This window comes from Oncorhynchus tshawytscha, linkage group LG06 (assembly GCF_018296145.1).
Source record: "Oncorhynchus tshawytscha isolate Ot180627B linkage group LG06, Otsh_v2.0, whole genome shotgun sequence".
NCBI lineage: Eukaryota > Metazoa > Chordata > Actinopteri > Salmoniformes > Salmonidae > Oncorhynchus > Oncorhynchus tshawytscha.
In genome coordinates this window covers 4,385,065-4,404,194 of record NC_056434.1, presented here as the reverse complement: position 1 = coordinate 4,404,194, position 19,130 = coordinate 4,385,065, and the positions used below count along the sequence as shown (strand labels likewise).

The following is a 19,130-nucleotide window of genomic DNA, read 5'->3' as shown; positions in this document are numbered from 1 at the left end:
CACCTAGCTCTCATGGCTGTTAGGAACACGGGACAGGAACAGATTCACAGCGCACCACAGCACCTGGCCTTCACCACATGTGAGTGTTCGCACTATACCATGCCCATTTCTATAGAACTGAGATTTCACATTGTGATTACTCTGGGGGGGACACACCAGAATGAGACAGGAATCAACTCAAAAACTTTTACGATCTGGGACTGTCTTTTTTGTCTGTTTCAGTCCTCTGGACAGAAAGCCCTCTGAGTCTGGTTCCTCTCTAGGTTCCTGCCTTCTAGGGAGTTTTTCCTAGCCACTGTGCTTCTGCTTGGTCTTTGTGGTTTTAGGCTGGGTATCTGTAAAGCACTTTGTGGCAACTGCTGATATAAAAAAAGGGCTTTATAAAAATATATTTGATTTGATTAAATTGATTTCTCTATCACTACATGATCATGTTCAATGAACTTTACCTTGGGCTCTCACAAATAACAACAACAACAACTGTAATCCATCTCTTTCTCTTTGTTCTGTTTTCTCTGAATCACCAGTATCGATGGAGGAACGATGGGGAGGGAGGACGAGGGGGAGACCGTCTGTCGTGGGCCAGGGAACCCCTGTGAGTCATACACTAGCCCCGTCTGAACCTCAGGACCTGGGGGTGGCTGGAGAGAGAGAGCTCTCTGAAGAGATGCCCAGGTAAGAGGAAGGAGGGAGGGAGGACGAGGGGGAGACCGTCTGTCGTGGGCCAGGGAACCCCTGTGAGTCATACACTAGCCCCGTCTGAACCTCAGGACCTGGGGGTGGCTGGAGAGAGAGAGCTCTCTGAAGAGATGCCCAGGTAAGAGGAAGGAGGGAGGGAGGACGAGGGGGAGACCGTCTGTCGTGGGCCAGGGAACCCCTGTGAGTCATACACTAGCCCTGAACCTCAGGACCTGGGGGTGGCTGAACCTCTGAGCCCAGGTACCTGGGGGGGTGACTGGGGAGATAGAGTACTCTGAAGAGATGTCCGGGTAGGCCACCAACCAGCATTGGGCTGGTTGTATAGTGGGTTGGGTAAATGTTTTAAAAGCCCTGTACTGCGGTGTTGGTTTTTGTCTCAAACTATCACTAAGAATAAGACACTAGAGTGCAGTGTTTCACACTTATTGCAGAAATATATTGGAATGCTGAGTTGAAACCTACCTATTTAGTGTTGAAAGAGACAATTCAAGGTTAATTATCTCAGGCTCTATTTGTCTGTCTGTGTCTCAGGCTCTATTTGTCTGTCTGTCTGTCTGTCTGTCTGTCTGTCTGTCTGTCTGTCTGTCTGTCTGTCTCAGGCTCTATTTGTCTGTCTGTCTCAGGCTCTATTTGTCTGTCTGTCTGTCTGTCTGTCTGTCTGTCTGTCTGTCTGCCTGCCTGCCTGCCTGCCTGCCTGCCTGTCTGTCTGTCTGTCTGTCTGTCTGTCTGTCTGTCTGTCTGTCTCTGTAAAAGTGCTGACCATCATTTTGTTTGTTTTCACTAGGTACACAGAGCTGATTGATGGTAGAGGGAAGATAACAGCTAAGTTCAGAAAGGCCATCAGACACCGCACTAGTAAGTGTTGTTATAACCAGGTATAACCAGCCAGGTGGCACTAGTAAGTGTTGTTATAACCAGGTATAACCAGGTATAACCAGCCAGGTGGCACTAGTAAGTGTTGTTATAACCAGGTATGACCAGGTATAACCAGCCAGGTGGCACTAGGTATAACCAGGTGGCACTAGTAAGTGTTGTTATAACCAGGTATAACCAGCCAGGTGGCACTAGTAAGTGTTGTTATAACCAGGTATAACCAGGTATAACCAGCCAGGTGGCACTAGTAAGTGTTGTTATAACCAGGTATGACCAGGTATAACCAGCCAGGTGGCACTAGTAGGTGTTGTTATAACCAGGTATAACCAGGTATAACCAGCCAGGTGGCACTAGTAAGTGTTGTTATAACCAGGTATGACCAGGTATAACCAGCCAGGTGGCACTAGTAAGTGTTGTTATAACCAGGTATAACCAGGTATAACCAGCCAGGCGGCACTAGTAAGTGTTGTTATAACCAGGTATAACCAGGTATAACCAGCCAGGTGGCACTAGTAAGTGTTGTTATAACCAGGTATAATCAGGTATAACCAGGTATAACTAGCCAGGTGGCACTAGTAAGTGTTGTTATAACCAGGTTTAACCAGGTATAACCGGCCAGGTGGCACTAGTAAGTGTTATTATAACCAGGTTTAACCAGGTATAACCAGCCAGGTGGCACTAGTAAGTGTTGTTATAACCAGGTATAACCAGGTATAACCAGCCAGTGGCACTAGTAGTATAACCAGTGTTAGTAAGTTTGTTATAACCAGGTATAACCAGGTATAACCAGCCAGGTGGCACTAGTAAGTGTTGTTATAACCAGGTATAACCAGTATAACCAGCCAGGTGGCACTGGTAAGTGTTGTTATATAACCAGGTATAACCAGCCAGGTGGCACTAGTACCAGGTATAACCAGCCAGTGGCACTAGTAAGTGTTGTTATAACCAGGTATAACCAGGTATAACCAGGTATAACCAGCCAGGTGGCACTAGTAAGTGTTGTTATAACCAGGTATAACCAGGTATAACCAGCCAGGTGGCACTAGTAAGTGTTGTTATAACCAGGTATAACCAGCCAGGTGGCACTAGTAAGTGTTGTTATAACCAGGTATAACCAGGTATAACCAGCCAGGTGGCACTAGTAAGTGTTGTTATAACCAGGTTTAACCAGGTATAACCAGCCAGGTGGCACTAGTAAGTGTTGTTATAACCAGGTATAACCAGCCAGGTGGCACTGGTAAGTGTTGTTATAACCAGGTATAACCAGGTATAACCAGCCAGGTGGCACTAGTAAGTGTTGTTATAACCAGGTATAACCATCCAGGTGGCACTGGTAAGTGTTGTTATAACCAGGTATAACCAGCCAGGTGACACAAGTAAGTGTTGTTATAACCAGGTATAACCAGCCAGGTGGCACTAGTAAGTGTTGTTTTAACCAGGTATAACCAGCCAGGTGGCACTAGTAAGTGTTGTTATAACCAGGTATAACCAGCCAGGTGGCACTAGTAAGTGTTGTTATAACCAGGTATAACCAGGTATAACCAGCCAGGTGGCACTAGTAAGTGTTGTTATAACCAGGTATAACCAGCCAGGTGGCACTAGTAAGTGTTGTTATAACCAGGTATAACCAGGTATAACCAGCCAGTTGACACTAGTAAGTGTTGTTATAACCAGGTATAACCAGCCAGGTGGCACTAGTAAGTGTTGTTATAACCAGGTATAACCAGGTATAACCAGCCAGGTGGCACTAGTAAGTGTTGTTATAACCAGGTATAACCAGCCAGTTGGCACTAGTAAGTGTTGTTATAACCAGGTATAACCAGCCAGGTGGCACTAGTAAGTGTTGTTATAACCAGGTATAACCAGCCAGGTGGCACTAGTAAGTGTTGTTATAACCAGGTATAACCAGGTATAACCAGCCAGGTGGCACTAGTAAGTGTTGTTATAACCAGGTATAACCAGGTATAACCAGCCAGGTGGCACTAGTAAGTGTTGTTATAACCAGGTATAACCAGGTATAACCAGCCAGGTGGCACTAGTAAGTGTTGTTATAACCAGGTATAACCAGCCAGGTGGCACTAGTAAGTGTTGTTATAACCAGGTATAACCAGGTATAACCAGCCAGGTGGCACTAGTAAGTGTTGTTATAACCAGGTATAACCAGGTATAACCAGCCAGGTGGCACTAGTAAGTGTTGTTATAACCAGGTATAACCAGGTATAACCAGCACATAGCATCTTTAGGTGCTAAGCTTCAGCATGATGTGGCACATTTTAACATTCACGTAGACCAGTAGTACATTTGTACTGAATGGTGGTATGAATCAATACCTCTTTGATTCTGCCTCGCAGAACCCGAGCCCCCCATTCAGCTAGAGAGGATGGAGGAGACAACCAATAAAATCAGCCTTGCACTAGAGATCCAGAGGAAGGAGGAAGAGGAGGAGTCCAAGAGAAAACCTGGTAGGTATTCTGGTGGTATTGTACTATATATGGTAGGTATTCTGGTAGTCTTGTATATAGTAGGTATTCTGGTAGTATTGTATATGGTAGGTATTCTAGTGGTCCTGTATATGGTAGGTATTCTAGTGGTCCTGTATATGGTAGGTATTCTGGTGGTATTGTATATGGTAGGTATTCTAGTGGTCCTGTATATGGTAGGTATTCTGGTGGTATTGTACTATATATGGTAGGTATTCTAGTGGTCCTGTATATGGTAGGTATTCTAGTGGTCCTGTATATGGTAGGTATTCTGGTGGTATTGTATATGGTAGGTATTCTAGTGGTCCTGTATATGGTAGGTATTCTGGTGGTATTGTACTATATATGGTAGGTATTCTAGTGGTCCTGTATATGGTAGGTATTCTAGTGGTCCTGTATATGGTAGGTATTCTGGTGGTCTTGTATATGGTAGGTATTCTAGTGGTCCTGTATATGGTAGGTATTCTGGTGGTCTTGTATATGGTAGGTATTCTGGTGGTATTGTATATGGTAGGTATTCTGGTGGTCTTGTATATGGTAGGTATTCTAGTGGTCCTGTATATGGTAGGTATTCTAGTGGTCTTGTATATGGTAGGTATTCTAGTGGTCTTGTACTATATATGGTAGGTATTCTGGTGGTCCTGTATATGGTAGGTATTCTGGTGGTCTTGTATATGGTAGGTATTCTAGTGGTCCTGTATATGGTAGGTATTCTGGTGGTCTTGTATATGGTAGGTATTCTGGTGGTCTTGTATATGGTAGGTATTCTAGTGGTATTGTATATGGTAGGTATTCTAGTGGTATTGTATATGGTAGGTATTCTGGTAGTCTTGTATATGGTAGGTATTCTGGTGGTCTTGTATATGGTAGGAAATTGCAGTGAATTTAAAAAAGAATTTAAATAATAAATGTTAAAATAGCAGGTCAAAGTGGATCCAGCGACTGTCAACTCAACACCGTAGCCGCCCAGGGGCAGATGGGAACCTCTTGACGAGGTGGCCTTGGTGTTGGTCGCTTACAGTATAATCTTGTGGTGTAGTTAAGATGCCAGATATGGAACCCTCTCGTCTGTAACTGGGTCCATATGGAAAGTACAGCATTCTTTACATCTCCCAGCACCAGTCAGTTTTAATGGGAGGTCTGCCACATGGAAGCTATGTTAATATATGTTAATCTATGCTGATCTATGCTAATCTATGCTAATCTTCTCCTATAGGCGCCACTCAATAGAAACAGTATGTTAATTATTACGTCTCCATATATACAGCGATGGATCATTTATCTTCTGGCCACAGGACTGTAGCTGGCAACGAGGAGGATGAAGGGAATGTCAACCAAGCTTTACAATAGCAATGTATTACAGCGAGAATGAGAAACATGAGAGAATGAGGGACATGAGAGATCGCTTTAAAGGGGATTACTTTCACCAGGGCCCACAGGGGAACCTCATAGGACTCTACCCACAGGACTCTACCCACAGGACTCTACCCACAGGACTCTACCCACAGGACTCTGCCCACAGGACTCTACCCACAGGACTCTACCCACAGGACTCTACCCACAGGACTTTACCCATAGGACTCCCACCCATAGGACTCTACCCATAGGGGGACTCTACCCATAGGACTCTACCCACAGGACTCTACCCACACTCTATCCACAGGGGAACCTCATAGGACTGTACCCATAGGACTCTACCCAGAGGGGAACCTCACAGGACTCTACCCACAGGACTCTACCCATAGGGGAACCTCATAGGACTCTACCCACAGGACTCTACCCACAGGGGAACATCATAAGACTCAACCCACAGGACTCTACCCACAGGACTCTACCCATAGGGCAACCCCATAGGACTGTACCCATAGGACTCTACCCATAGGACTCTACCCACAGGACTCTACCCACAGGGGAACCTCATAGGACTCTACCCACAGGACTCTACCCACAGGGGAACCTCATAGGACTTTACCCATAGGACTCTACCCATAGGATTCTACCCATAGGGGTCTACCCACAGGACTCTACCCACAGGACTCTATCCACAGGGGAACCTCATAGGACTCTACCCACAGGGCTATACCCATAGGGGCTATACCCATAGGGACTCTACCCACAGGACTCTACCCACAGGACTCTACCCATAGTACTCTACCCACAGGGCTCTACCCATAGAACTCTACCCACAGGACTCTACCCATAGGGCTCTACCCATAGGCCATAGGGCTCTACCCACAGAACTCTACTCATAGGACTCTACCCATAGGGGAACCCCATAGGACTCTACCCATAGGGCTCTACTCATAGGACTCTACCCATAGGTCTCTACCCACAGGGTTCTACCCACAGGGGAACCTCATAGGACTCTACTCACAGGACTCTACCCACAGGACTCTACCCACAGGAGTCTACTCGCAGGACTCTACCCATAGGTCTCTACCCACAGGGGAACCTCATAGGACTCTACCCATAGGATTCTACCCACAGGGGAACCTCATAGGACTCTACCCATAGGACTCTGCCCATAGGACTCTACCCACAGGGGAACCTCATAGGACTCTACCCATAGGACTCTACCCACAGGACTCTACCCACAGGACTCTACCCACAGGGGAACCTCATAGGATTCTACCCATAGGACTCTACCCACAGGACTCTACCCAGAGGGGAACCTCACAGGACTCTACCCACAGGACTCTACCCACAGGGGAACCTCATAGGACTCTACCCATAGGACTCTACCCATAGGACTCTACTCACAGGGGAACCTCATAGGACTCTACCCATAGGACTCTACCCATAGGACTCTACCCACAGGGGAACCTCATAGGACTCTACCCACAGGACTCTACCCACAGGACTCTACCCACAGGGGAACCTCATAGGACTCTACTCGCAGGACTCTACCCATAGGACTCTACCCACAGGGGAACCTCATAGGACTCTACCCATAGGACTCTACCCACAGGGGAACCTCATAGGACTCTACCCATAGGACTCTACCCACAGGACTCTACCCACAGGGCTCTACCCATAGGGCAACCCCATAGGACTCTACCCATAGGACTCTACCCACAGGACTCTATCCACAGGGCTCTACCCACAGGGGAACCTCATAGGACTCTACCCACAGGGGAACCTCATAGGACTCTACCCATAGGACTCTACGCACAGGGGAACCTTATAGGACTCTACCCACAGGGGAACCTCATAGGACTCTACCCATAGGGCTCTACCCACAGGACTCTACCCACATGGGAACCTCTTATGACTCTACCCATAGGACTCTACCCACAGGACTCTACCCACAGGGGAACCTCATAGGACTCTACCCATAGGACTCTACCCACAGGGGAACCTTATAGGACTCTACTCACAGGGGAACCTCATAGGACTCTACCCACAGGACTCTACCCACAGGGGAACCTCATAGGACTCTACCCATAGGACTCTACCCACAAGGGAACCTCATAGGACTTTACCCATAGGACACTACCCATAGGATTCTACCCATAGGGGTCTACCCATAGGACTCTACCCACAGTACTCTACCCACAGGACTCTATCCACAGGGGAACCTCATAGGACTCTACCCACAGGGGAACCTCATAGGACTCTACCCATAGGACTCTACCCACAGGGGAACCTCATAGGACTCTACCCATAGGACTCTACCCATAGGACTCTACTCACAGGGGAACCTCATAGGACTTTACCCATAGGACTTTACCCATAGGACTCTACCCACAGGACTCTACCCACAGGGGAACCTCATAGGACTCTACCCACAGGGCTATACCCATAGGGGCTATACCCATAGGGACTCTACCCACAGGACTCTACCCACAGGACTCTACCCACAGGGCTCTACCCATAGAACTCTACCCACAGGACTCTACCCATAGGGCTCTACCCATAGGCCATAGGGCTCTACCCACAGAACTCTACTCATAGGACTCTACCCATAGGGGAACCCCATAGGACTCTACCCATAGGGCTCTACTCATAGGACTCTACCCATAGGGCTCTACCCACAGGGCTCTACCCATAGGACTCTACCCATAGGATTCTACCCACAGGGGAACCTCATAGGACTCTACCCATAGGACTCTACCCATAGGACTCTACCCATAGGGCTCTACCCATAGGACTCTACCCACAGGACTCTACCCAGAGGGGAACCTCACAGGACTCTACCCACAGGACTCTACCCACAGGGGAACCTCATAGGACTCTACCCGTAGGACTCTACCCATAGGACTCTACTCACAGGGGAACCTCATAGGACTCTACTCATAGGACTCTACCCACAGGGGAACCTCATAGGACTCTACCCACAGGACTCTACCCACAGGGGAACCTCATAGGACTCTACTTGCAGGACTCTACCCACAGGACTCTACCCACAGGGGAACCTCATAGGACTCTACCCATAGGACTCTACCCATAGGACTCTACCCACAGGGGAACCTCATAGGACTCTACCCATAGGACTCTACCCATAGGATTCTACCCATAGGGGTCTACCCACAGGACTCTACCCACAGGACTCTATCCACAGGGGAACCTCATAGGACTCTACCCACAGGGCTATACCCATAGGGGCTATACCCATAGGGACTCTACCCACAGGACTCTACCCACAGGGCTCTACCCATAGGGCAACCCCATAGGACTCTACCCATAGGACTCTACCCATAGGACTCTACCCACAGGACTCTACCCACAGGGGAACCTCATAGGACTCTACCCACAGGACTATACCCACAGGTCTCTACCCACAGGGGAACCTCATAGGACTCTACTTGCAGGACTCTACCCACAGGACTCTACCCACAGGGGAACCTCATAGGACTCTACCCATAGGATTCTACCCACAGGGGAACCTCATAGGACTCTACCCATAGGACTCTAGCCACAGGGGAACCTCATAGGACTTACCCATAGGGGCTATACCCATAGGACTCTAGCCACAGGACTATACCCACAGGACTCTACCCATAGGGCAACCCCATAGGACTGTACCCATAGGACTCTACCCATAGGACTCTGCCCACAGGACTCTACCCACAGGGGAACCTCATAGGACTCTACCCGCAGGACTCTACCCACAGGGGAACCTCATAGGACTCTACCCACAGGACTCTACCCACAGGACTCTACCCACAGGGGAACCTCATAGGACTCTACCCATAGGACTCTACCCATAGGACTCTACCCATAGGACTCTACCCACAGGGGAACCTCATAGGACTTTACCCATAGGACTCTACCCATAGGATTCTACCCATAGGGGTCTACCCATAGGACTCTACCCACAGGACTCTACCCACAGGGGAACCTCACAGGACTCTACCCACAGGACTCTACCCACAGGGGATCCTCATAGGACTCTACCCATAGGACTCTACCCACAGGGCTCTACCCATAGAACTCTACCCACAGGACTCTACCCATAGGGCTCTACCCATAGGCCATAGGGCTCTACCCACAGAACTCTACTCATAGGACTCTACCCATAGGGGAACCCCATAGGACTCTACCCATAGGGCTCTACTCATAGGACTCTACCCATAGGGCTCTACCCACAGGGCTCTACCCATAGGTCTCTACCCACAGGGTTCTACCCACAGGGGAACCTCATAGGACTCTACCCATAGGGCTCTACTCATAGGGTTCTACCCATAGGTCTCTACCCATAGGACTCCACCCAACGGGCTCTGGTCAAATGTTGTGCTCTAAAAAGAGAATAGGTTGAATTTGGATAGCAGGCAGCCTTAGTGAAACCTGAGCTGGTGGTTTGTCTGCTAGGCTCCACTTAACTCGGGGTCCTGACAGCAGCTGCTGTGTTTCAGAGTCGTCCCAGGACTGCCGGAGTCTGCCCTGCCTGAACGGGGGTACGTGTGCGAAGGGCGGCGACTCCTACATCTGCGACTGCGTAGCCGGGTTCAAGGGCAGGCAGTGTGAGCTGTGTGAGTTCATGCCTTCTGTCTTGGTCTCCACCACACGACACATTGACATTGGAGTGCCATACACACCATTTAGCTGTCCCCATAGGAAAACCCTTTAAAGAACCTTGTTGGTTCCAGGTAGAATCCTTTTGGTTCCAAGTAGAACTGTTTTGGGTTACATGTAGCTCAGATGGTAGAGCATGGCGAGGGTTGTGGGTTCGATTCCCACGGGTGGCCAGTACAGGGTTGTGGGTTCGATTCCCACGGGTGGCAAGTACAGGAAAAAAAGGATGAGAAATGTATGTACTCACTACTGGATAAGAGTATCTGCTAAATAAAATTGAACCATTTCCACAGGGAGTTCTACATGGAATCCAAAATGGTTCTACCTGGAATCCAAAATGGTTCTACCTGGAATCCAAAATGGTTCTATTTGGAACCCAAAATGGTTCTACATGGAACCCAAAATGGTTCCACCCATGGGAATCAAACCCACAACCCTGGCGCTGCAACCGCCATGCTCTACCAGCATAGTGGTTAGAGCGTTGGACTAGTAACCGGAAGGTTGCAAGTTCAAACCCCCAAGCTGACAAGGTACAAATCTGTCGTTCTGCCCCTGAACAGACAGTTAACCCACTGTTCCTAGGCCGTCATTGAAAATAAGAATTTGTTCTTAACTGACTTGCCTAGTTAAATAAAGGTTAAAACATTTTTTTTTTAAATGGAACCCAAAATGGTTCTACATGGAACCCAAATGGTTTTACCGGGAACCCAAAACGGTTGGGGACAGCCGAATAACCATTTTTTTTCTAGTTTGGCATAGAACAACTGCATTTTCTCTCAGATCAGCTGTCAGAAAAAATAGATTCAGATGTCTTCCTCATAGGAGGACATCATTTCCCAGCACCATAACTACCCAGCAGCATCCTCACATAGAAAATAGAACTTTGCAAGTCATAACATAACTATAATATCACCATTCAGGTACAAAGCACTTCAAAACTAAATAGGTTATTTTGAAATACAAGCTTTGCCTTTGGTTTGAACTTGTCCAATCATGTTCACCAGTAACGCAAGGTGTTATGCTGCAGCAATGTAGGAGATGGTACACACACACACACACACACACACACACACACACACACACACAGCCCACTTCTCTTTTTAATAGAGTACCACAGTATGAGTCATAATTCCCATAAAACCTAGCGGTCAAACAGGGAAATGGTTCCAATCGTTTTTTTTCCACCATTCTTTTTTCTCCCATAGAGAAACAGTTAAAATAAGGTCTGTGTTTTCGTGTAGGCCTACCCTGGCATAACATTTCGATAACCGTGTAAATCTCTCTCGAACAAGGTGACTTTTGTAAATACATTCTATTTGTCTGTATTATGTGTGTTAAGACACATAAAACTGTGGGGCTCTATACTGTACATTTCTACATCTAAACACCCTCAGTCAAACTGTTTAAACATTTCTTTCCTAAAACCATCAATCACTAGGGAGGAGTGCCAAATTCCACCCTCCCTATCTCTCCTAACTCTCACTCCTTCTCAGGCTAAATCCCCCTGTCTCTCTCTCTCTCTCTCTCTCTCTCTCTTCCTCAGAACAAAACTCTCTCTCCCTCTCTTTCACCTTCTCTCTCTCTCCCTCTTTCACCTTCTCTCTCTCTCACTCTCTCCCTCTCTTTCACCTTCTCTCTCTCTCTCTCTCTCACTCTCTCTCTCTCTCTCTCTCTTTCCTCAAACCAAATCCCTCTCTCTCTTTCTCTGCATCTTCTCTCTTTCTCTCTCTTCCTTCCTCTCTCTTTCATACCAAATCCCTCCCTCCCTCCCTATCATTCTCCCTCATTGTCCCTCTCTCTCTCTCTCTCTTTCTTCCTCAAACCAAATCCCTCTCTCTCTTTCTCTGCATCTTCTCTCTTTCGCTCTCTTCCTTCCTCTCTCTTTCATACCAAATCCCTCCCTCCCTATCATTCTCCCTCCTTGTCCCTCTCTCCCACCTTATGTCCCTCTCTCCCTGTTCCTCCCTCTCTCTCTCTTTCTTCCTCCCTTTGTCTTCTCCTCAATCCCTCGTGTCATATTTAACAGCCTTTTTAACTGCCTCTTCCTTCAGAACCTCTCCCTCAGAAGAACCCTCTCAGTGCTTTAACACATATCTGTGTTTATCTTTGTGCTGTCGCGACCACGTCTGTCTGCAGTCTGCCAGCGAGTGCCCCACCCGTGTACCCGTCTCTACTCTGAAACCAAGAGCGTGCCCGTCTGGGTGGGTGAAGTCTGCCATTACCTGTGAGTGTCAAACAGTGGCCGCGGACTTCCTCTGCATGTTTATACACTGCTCAAAAAAAATAAAGGGAACACTTTTAAACAACACAATGTAACTCCAAGTCAATCACACTTCTGTGAATTCAAACTGTCCACTTAGGAAGCAACACCGATTGACAATCAATTTCACATGCTGTTGTGCAAATGGAATAGACAACAGGTGGAAATTATAGGCATTTAGCAAGACACCCCCAATAAAGGAGTAGTTCTGCAGGTGGTGACCACAAACCACTTCTCAGTTCCTATGCTTCCTGGCTGATGTTTTGGTCACTTTTGAATGCTGGCGGTGCTTTCACTCTAGTGGTAGCATGAGACGGAGTCTACAACCTCCAGCAGGCTACAAATGTGCATGTGTCTGCTAAAACGGTCAGAAACAGACTCCATGAGGGTGGTATGAGGGCCCGACGTCCACAGGTGGGGGTTGTGCTTACAGCCCAACACCGTGCAGGACGTTTTTCATTTGCCAGAGAACACCAAGATTGGCAAATTCGCCACTGGTGCCCTGTGCTCTTCACAGATAAAAGCAGGTTCACACTGAGCACATGTGACAGACGTGACAGTCTGGAGACGCCGTGGAGAACGTTCTGCTGCCTGCAACATCCTCCAGCATGAGCGGTTTGGCGGTGGGTCAGTCATGGTGTAGGGTGGCATTTCTTTGGGGGACCGCACAGCCCTCCATGTGCTCGCCAGAGGTAGCCTGACTGCCATTAGGTACCGAGATGAGATCCTCAGACCCCTTGTGAGACCAAATGCTGGTGCAGTTGGCTCTGGGTTCCTCCTAATGCAAGACAATGCTAGACCTCATGTGGCTGGAGTGTGTCAGCAGTTCCTGCAAGAGGAAGGCATTGATGCTATGGAATGGCCCGCCCGTTCCCCAGACCTGAATCCAATTGAGCACATCTGGGACATCATGTCTCGCTCCATCCACCAACACCACGTTGTACCACAGACTGTTCAGGAGTTGGCGGATGCTTTGGTCCAGGTCTGGGAGGAGATCCCTCAGGAGACCATCCACCACCTCATCAGGAGCATGCCCAGGCGTTGTAGGGAGGTCATACAGGCAAGTGGAGGCCACACACACTACTGAGCCTCATTTTGACTTGTTTTAAGGACATTACATCAACGTTGGATCAGCCTGTAGTGTGGTTTTCCACTTTAATTTTGAGTGTGACTCCAAATCCAGACCTCCATGGGTTGATAAATTTGATTTCCATGGATCATTTTTGTGTGATTTTGTTGTCAGCACATTGAACTATGTAAAGAAAAAGTATTTAATAAGAATATTTCATTCATTCAGATCTAGGATGTGTTATTTTAGTGTTCCCTTTATTTGTCTGAGCAGTGTACATGTTAGAATTGATTTAATATGGACTGTAAACTTCTTTATATGCTGAAGTCTTCCCTGATTTGAACCCAGTAAGAGACAGGGGTACCTAGGGAAGGAAGGGATGTGTCTTCCCTGATTTGAACCCAGTACGAGACAGGGGTACCTAGGGAAGGAAGGGATGTGTCTTCCCTGATTTGAACCCAGTACGAGACAGGGTACCTAGGGAAGGAAGGGATACTGTAAAAACACTGACACCTGTTAAATATAGTACTAGTATAACTGTAAATGGGTTTCATCCCTACAAGAAGCATGTTGAATAATCAGTATTTATATGTACTTTGTATGTTTAGTAGATAAGCTATTTTTCCCCCTTTGTACCCCCCAGGTATAAAATAACGTATAAAGTCCAGCAGGATATTTGCTATCGAGAGATCTGTGGACCACCACTGCTTCCCAAGAAAAGCCCCAGTGAGTTTGATTGAACAGTTCGGTCACCTGAATGAAGTAATTCTTGGCTTTAATACAATCATATTGTTGTTTTCACATGTCATTATTCTCTGTTTGGACAGACAGAAGAACTAACAGACAACATTAATGGTTGGTAAAAACAGACATTACAATGAGCAATCTACTGAAATATATTGATTTAATTTAAAATGTAATACAATTTGCTTTGGTTTCAGTTAAAATTAAATTTATATTTTCTACTTTCAGAAAGCTAATCTTGGATGACCCATGTTGACCCAGAGATTGACCTATTGGATGACCCATGTTGACCCAGAGATTGGCCTATTGGATGACCCATGTTGACCCAGAGATTGGCCTGTTGGATGACCCATGTTGACCCAGAGATTGGCCTGTTGGATGACCCATGTTGCCCAGAGATTGGCCTATTGAATGACCCATGTTGCCCAGAGATTGGCCTATTGGATGACCCATGTTGCCCAGAGATTGGCCTATTGGATGACCCATGTTGCCCAGAGATTGACCTATTGGGTGACCCATGTTGACCCATGTTGCCCAGAGATTGGCCTGTTGAATGACCCATGTTGCCCAGAGATTGGCCTATTGGATGACCCATGTTGCCCAGAGATTGGACTGTTGAATGACCCATGTTGCCCAGAGATTGGCCTGTTGAATGACCCATGTTGCCCAGAGGTTGGCCTGTTGAATGACGCATGTTGCCCAGAGATTGGCCTATTGGATGACCCATGTTGCCCAGAGGTTGGCCTGTTGGATGACCCATGTTGACCCATGTTGACCCATGTTGCCCAGAGGTTGACCTGTTGTAGCTGCAGCTTGAATGAGGATTTGGAGGAAGCTAACAAGTGGAACATGATTGACCCCTACAACCATCAATGAGATTTGGCCCCAGAATCATCAATCATTTCTAACTATTCTATGTCATATTTTTTTAAACAGAAATTTCACTCATGACGGATGACAAATGTACCATAAACAGTTCACACCTGTGTAAAATCAAAACATTATACATACCTCATGTCTCACATACAGTGGGGCAAAAAAGTATTTAGTCAGCCACCAATTGTGCGATTGGGAGAGGCCTGTAATTTTCATCATAGGTACACTTCAACTATGACAGACAAAATGAGGAAAAAAATCCAGAAAATCACATTGTAGGATTTTTTATGAATTTATTTGCAAATTATGGTGGAAAATAAGTATTTGGTCAATAACAAAAGTTTATCTCAATACTTTGTTATATACCCTTTGTTGGCAATGACAGAGGCCAAACGTTTTCTGTAAGTCTTCACAAGGTTTTCACACACTGTTGCTGGTATTTTGGCCCATTCCTCCATGCAGATCTCCTCTAGAGCAGTGATGTTTTGGGGATGTTGCTGGGTAACATGGACTTTCAACTCCCTCCAAAGATTTTCTATGGGGTTGAGATCTGGAGACTGGCTAGGCCACTCCTGGACCTTGAAATGCTTCTTACAAAGCCACTCCTTCGTTGCCCGGGCGGTGTGTTTGAGATCATTGTCATGCTGAAAGACCCAGCCATGGTTCATCTTCAATGCCCTTGCTGATGGAAGGAGGTTTTCACTCAAAATCTCACGATACATGGCCCCATTCATTCTTTCCTTTACACGGATCAGTCGTCCTGGTCCCTTTGCAGAAAAACAGCCCCAAAGCATGATGTTTCCACCCCCATGCTTCACAGTAGGTATGGTGTTCATTGGATGCAACTCAGCATTCTTTGTCCTCCAAACAAATTCATAAAAAATCATACAATGTGATTTTCTGGAGAAAAAAAATTCTCATTTTGTCTGTCATAGTTGAAGTGTACCTATGATGAAAATTACAGGCCTCTCTCATCTTTTTAAGTGGGAGAACTTGCACAATTGGTGGCTGACTAAATACTTTTTTGCCCCACTGTATTGGCAGTTTAGTCCCTCTGCTCAGGGAAATGTGTATATTGTCTGTTTCCTCACAAGCAGCCCTATTTTAAAATCTGTATCGATTGATTTAACAATAAATGTAACTGTTTTACCTCTTAGCCCAAAAAAATGTTCAGTAATCAGTACTGGAAAATAAGTGCCTGTCTTTGTGTCTTTCAACTCTAAACCAACATCATTGCTAGCTATCATGTACATAGTGTTTATAGGCTGTTTTGTAGGTGAATATTTTAATAATTAAAATGTTAAAATGTTATTTTCGTGTCATGTTTTATTTCATATTTATTTCAAATTTAATTGTGGAGGAATGTCTATAGCTTCAATATGTTTGCGTGTGAACAACGTAGACTGTTTAACAGACACCTATTGGAAAGTAGGGCCTCTATTTGAAGATGTGTTCTCTGCATGTATTGTGCTGCACTAGCCCACCACAAGGTGTCTTTGTCTACACTGCATCAAGCTGATATTTTTGGGGGTATATACATATATATATATATATATATATATTTACTTACGAACCCTTTCCTAACGATGGAGAGTTTAAAAATAATTATACAAAATAAAATAGTAACTAACACAAGAGGAAGACAATACAATACACAAGAATGGAGCTATATACAGGAAGTACCAGATCAATGTGGAGCTATATACAGGAAGTACCAGATCAATGTGGAGCTATATACAGGAAGTACCAGATCAATGTGGAGCTATATACAGGAAGTACCAGATCAATGTGGAGCTATATACAGGAAGTACCAGATCAATGTGGAGCTATATACAGGAAGTACCAGATCAATGTGGAGCTATATACAGGAAGTACCAGATCAATGTGGAGCTATAAACAGGAAGTACCAGATCAATGTGGAGCTATAAACAGGAAGTACCAGATCAATGTGGAGCTATATACAGGAAGTACCAGATCATTGTGGAGCTATATACAGGAAGTACCAGATCAATGTGGAGCTATATACAGGAAGTACCAGATCAATGTGGAGCTATATACAGGAAGTACCAGATCAATGTGGAGCTATATACAGGAAGTACCAGATCAATGTGGAGCTATATACAGGAAGTACCAGATCAATGTGGAGCTATATACAGGAAGTACCAGATCAATGTGGAGCTATATACAGGAAGTACCAGTACCAGATCAATGTGGAGCTATATACAGGAAGTACCAGATCAATGTGGAGCTATATACAGGAAGTACCAGTACCAGATCAATGTGGAGCTATATACAGGAAGTATCAGTACCAGATCAATGTGGAGCTATATACAGGAAGTACCAGTACCAGATCAATGTGGAGCTATATACAGGAAGTACCAGTACCAGATCAATGTGGAGCTATATACAGGAAGTACCAGATCAATATGGTCTATATACAGGGAGTACCAGATCAATGTGGAGCTATATACAGGGAGTACCAGATCAATGTGGAGCTATATACAGGAAGTACCAGATCAATGTGGGGCTATATACAGGAAGTACCTGATCAATGTGGAGCTATATACAGGAGTACCAGATCAATGTGGAGCTATAAACAGGAAGTACCAGATCAATGTGGAGCTATATACAGGAAGTACCAGTACCAGATCAATGTGGAGCTATATACAGGAAGTACCAGATCAATGTGGAGCTATATACAGGAAGTACCAGATCAATGTGGAGCTATATACAGGAAGTACCAGTACCAGATCAATGTGGAGCTATATACAGGAAGTACCAGATCAATGTGGAGCTATATACAGGAAGTACCAGATCAATGTGGAGCTATATACAGGAAGTACCAGTACCAGATCAATGTGGAGCTATATACAGGAAGTACCAGATCAATGTGGAGATATATACAGGAAGTACCAGATCAATGTGGAGCTATATACAGGAAGTACCAGATCAATGTGGAGATATATACAGGAAGTACCAGTAACAGATCAATGTGGAGCTATATACAGGAAGTACCAGATCAATGTGGAGCTATATACAGGAAGTACCAGATCAATGTGGAGCTATATACAGGAAGTACCAGTACCAGATCAATGTGGAGCTATATACAGGGAGTACCAGATCAATGTGGAGCTATATACAGGGAGTACCAGATCAATGTGGAGCTATATACAGGGAGTACCAGATCAATGTGGAGCTATATACAGGGAGTACCAGTACCAGATTAATGTGGAGTTATATACAGGGAGTACCAGATCAACGTGGAGCTATATACAGGAAGTACCAGTACCAGATTAATGTGGAGTTATATACAGGGAGTACCAGATCAACGTGGAGCTATATACAGGAAGTACCAGTACCAGATCAATGTGCAGGGGTATGAGGTATTTGAGGTAGATATGTACATGAAGGCAGGGTAAAGTGACTCGACGTCAGGATAGATAATAATAAGAGTAAAATAGAGAACAGAGAAGCAGCAGCAAATGATGGTAGAAGCTGTCTCTGAGCCTGTTGGTCCGACAGCCGATGCTCCGGGTACCATTTGCTGGATGGTAGCAGAGTGAACAGTCTATGGCTTGGGTGGCTGGAGTCTTTGGGTATTTTTCGGGCCTTCCTCTGACACCGCCTGGTATAGAGGTCCTGGATGGCAGGAAGCTTGGCCCCAGTGATGTACTGGGCTACCTACACCATGTATGTAATGCTTTTGCAGTCAAGGGTGGTGCAATTGCCATACCAAGCGGTGATGCAGCCAGAGGAGGTCATATTATGCTCTCGATGGTGCTGATGGACCTTAGTGATGTGGACGCCAAATATCTTGAAGCTCTCTAGGGGAGATCAAATAGGCCAAACATTGTTCCATTAGAGGACCAAGCAACATTTGAATCAATCACACACCTATGATGTTACCTGCGGTGTGTTTGTTTGATGAGAATCCATTGCGTTATTCAATTTTTAAAAAAATAGTTTTTTTGTCGTTATACAAAATAGACTGTAAATTACCATTCATCTGCATGTAACGAAATGTTATCAGGCGCGTTTCCCGGACCCTGGACAACCCTCGTTGTCCCCTCCCTCCAGTGAAAGCTGAGATTACTCCGGGGAAGGAACAACAAGG

The 19,130-nt window shown here is 45.9% G+C and overlaps 1 protein-coding gene across 1 annotated transcript; it reads left to right on the top strand.

The window, feature by feature from the left end:
- The first annotated feature begins 681 nt into the window (after nucleotides 1-681).
- Nucleotides 682-15,252, top strand: LOC112238310 (sushi, nidogen and EGF-like domain-containing protein 1). The gene is made up of 8 exons (XM_042322864.1): nucleotides 682-817; nucleotides 1,484-1,554; nucleotides 3,924-4,034; nucleotides 9,908-10,024; nucleotides 12,204-12,291; nucleotides 14,040-14,122; nucleotides 14,224-14,251; nucleotides 14,369-15,252. The coding sequence occupies exons 1-7, from the start codon at nucleotides 810-812 to the stop codon at nucleotides 14,247-14,249; spliced, it is 504 nt and encodes a 167-aa protein (XP_042178798.1). The 5' UTR covers nucleotides 682-809; the 3' UTR covers nucleotides 14,250-14,251; nucleotides 14,369-15,252.
- Nucleotides 15,253-19,130: the final 3,878 nt, after the last annotated feature.

What these genes read in the sequence shown, in the direction of transcription:
- LOC112238310 (XM_042322864.1), top strand. An exon ending in GGAGTCCAAGAGAAAACCTG is followed by an intron (nt 4,035 to 9,907) that starts GTAGGTATTCTG and finishes GCTGTGTTTCAG; the next exon opens with AGTCGTCCCAGGACTGCCGG. An exon ending in GCTTCCCAAGAAAAGCCCCA is followed by an intron (nt 14,123 to 14,223) that starts GTGAGTTTGATT and finishes CTGTTTGGACAG; the next exon opens with ACAGAAGAACTAACAGACAA.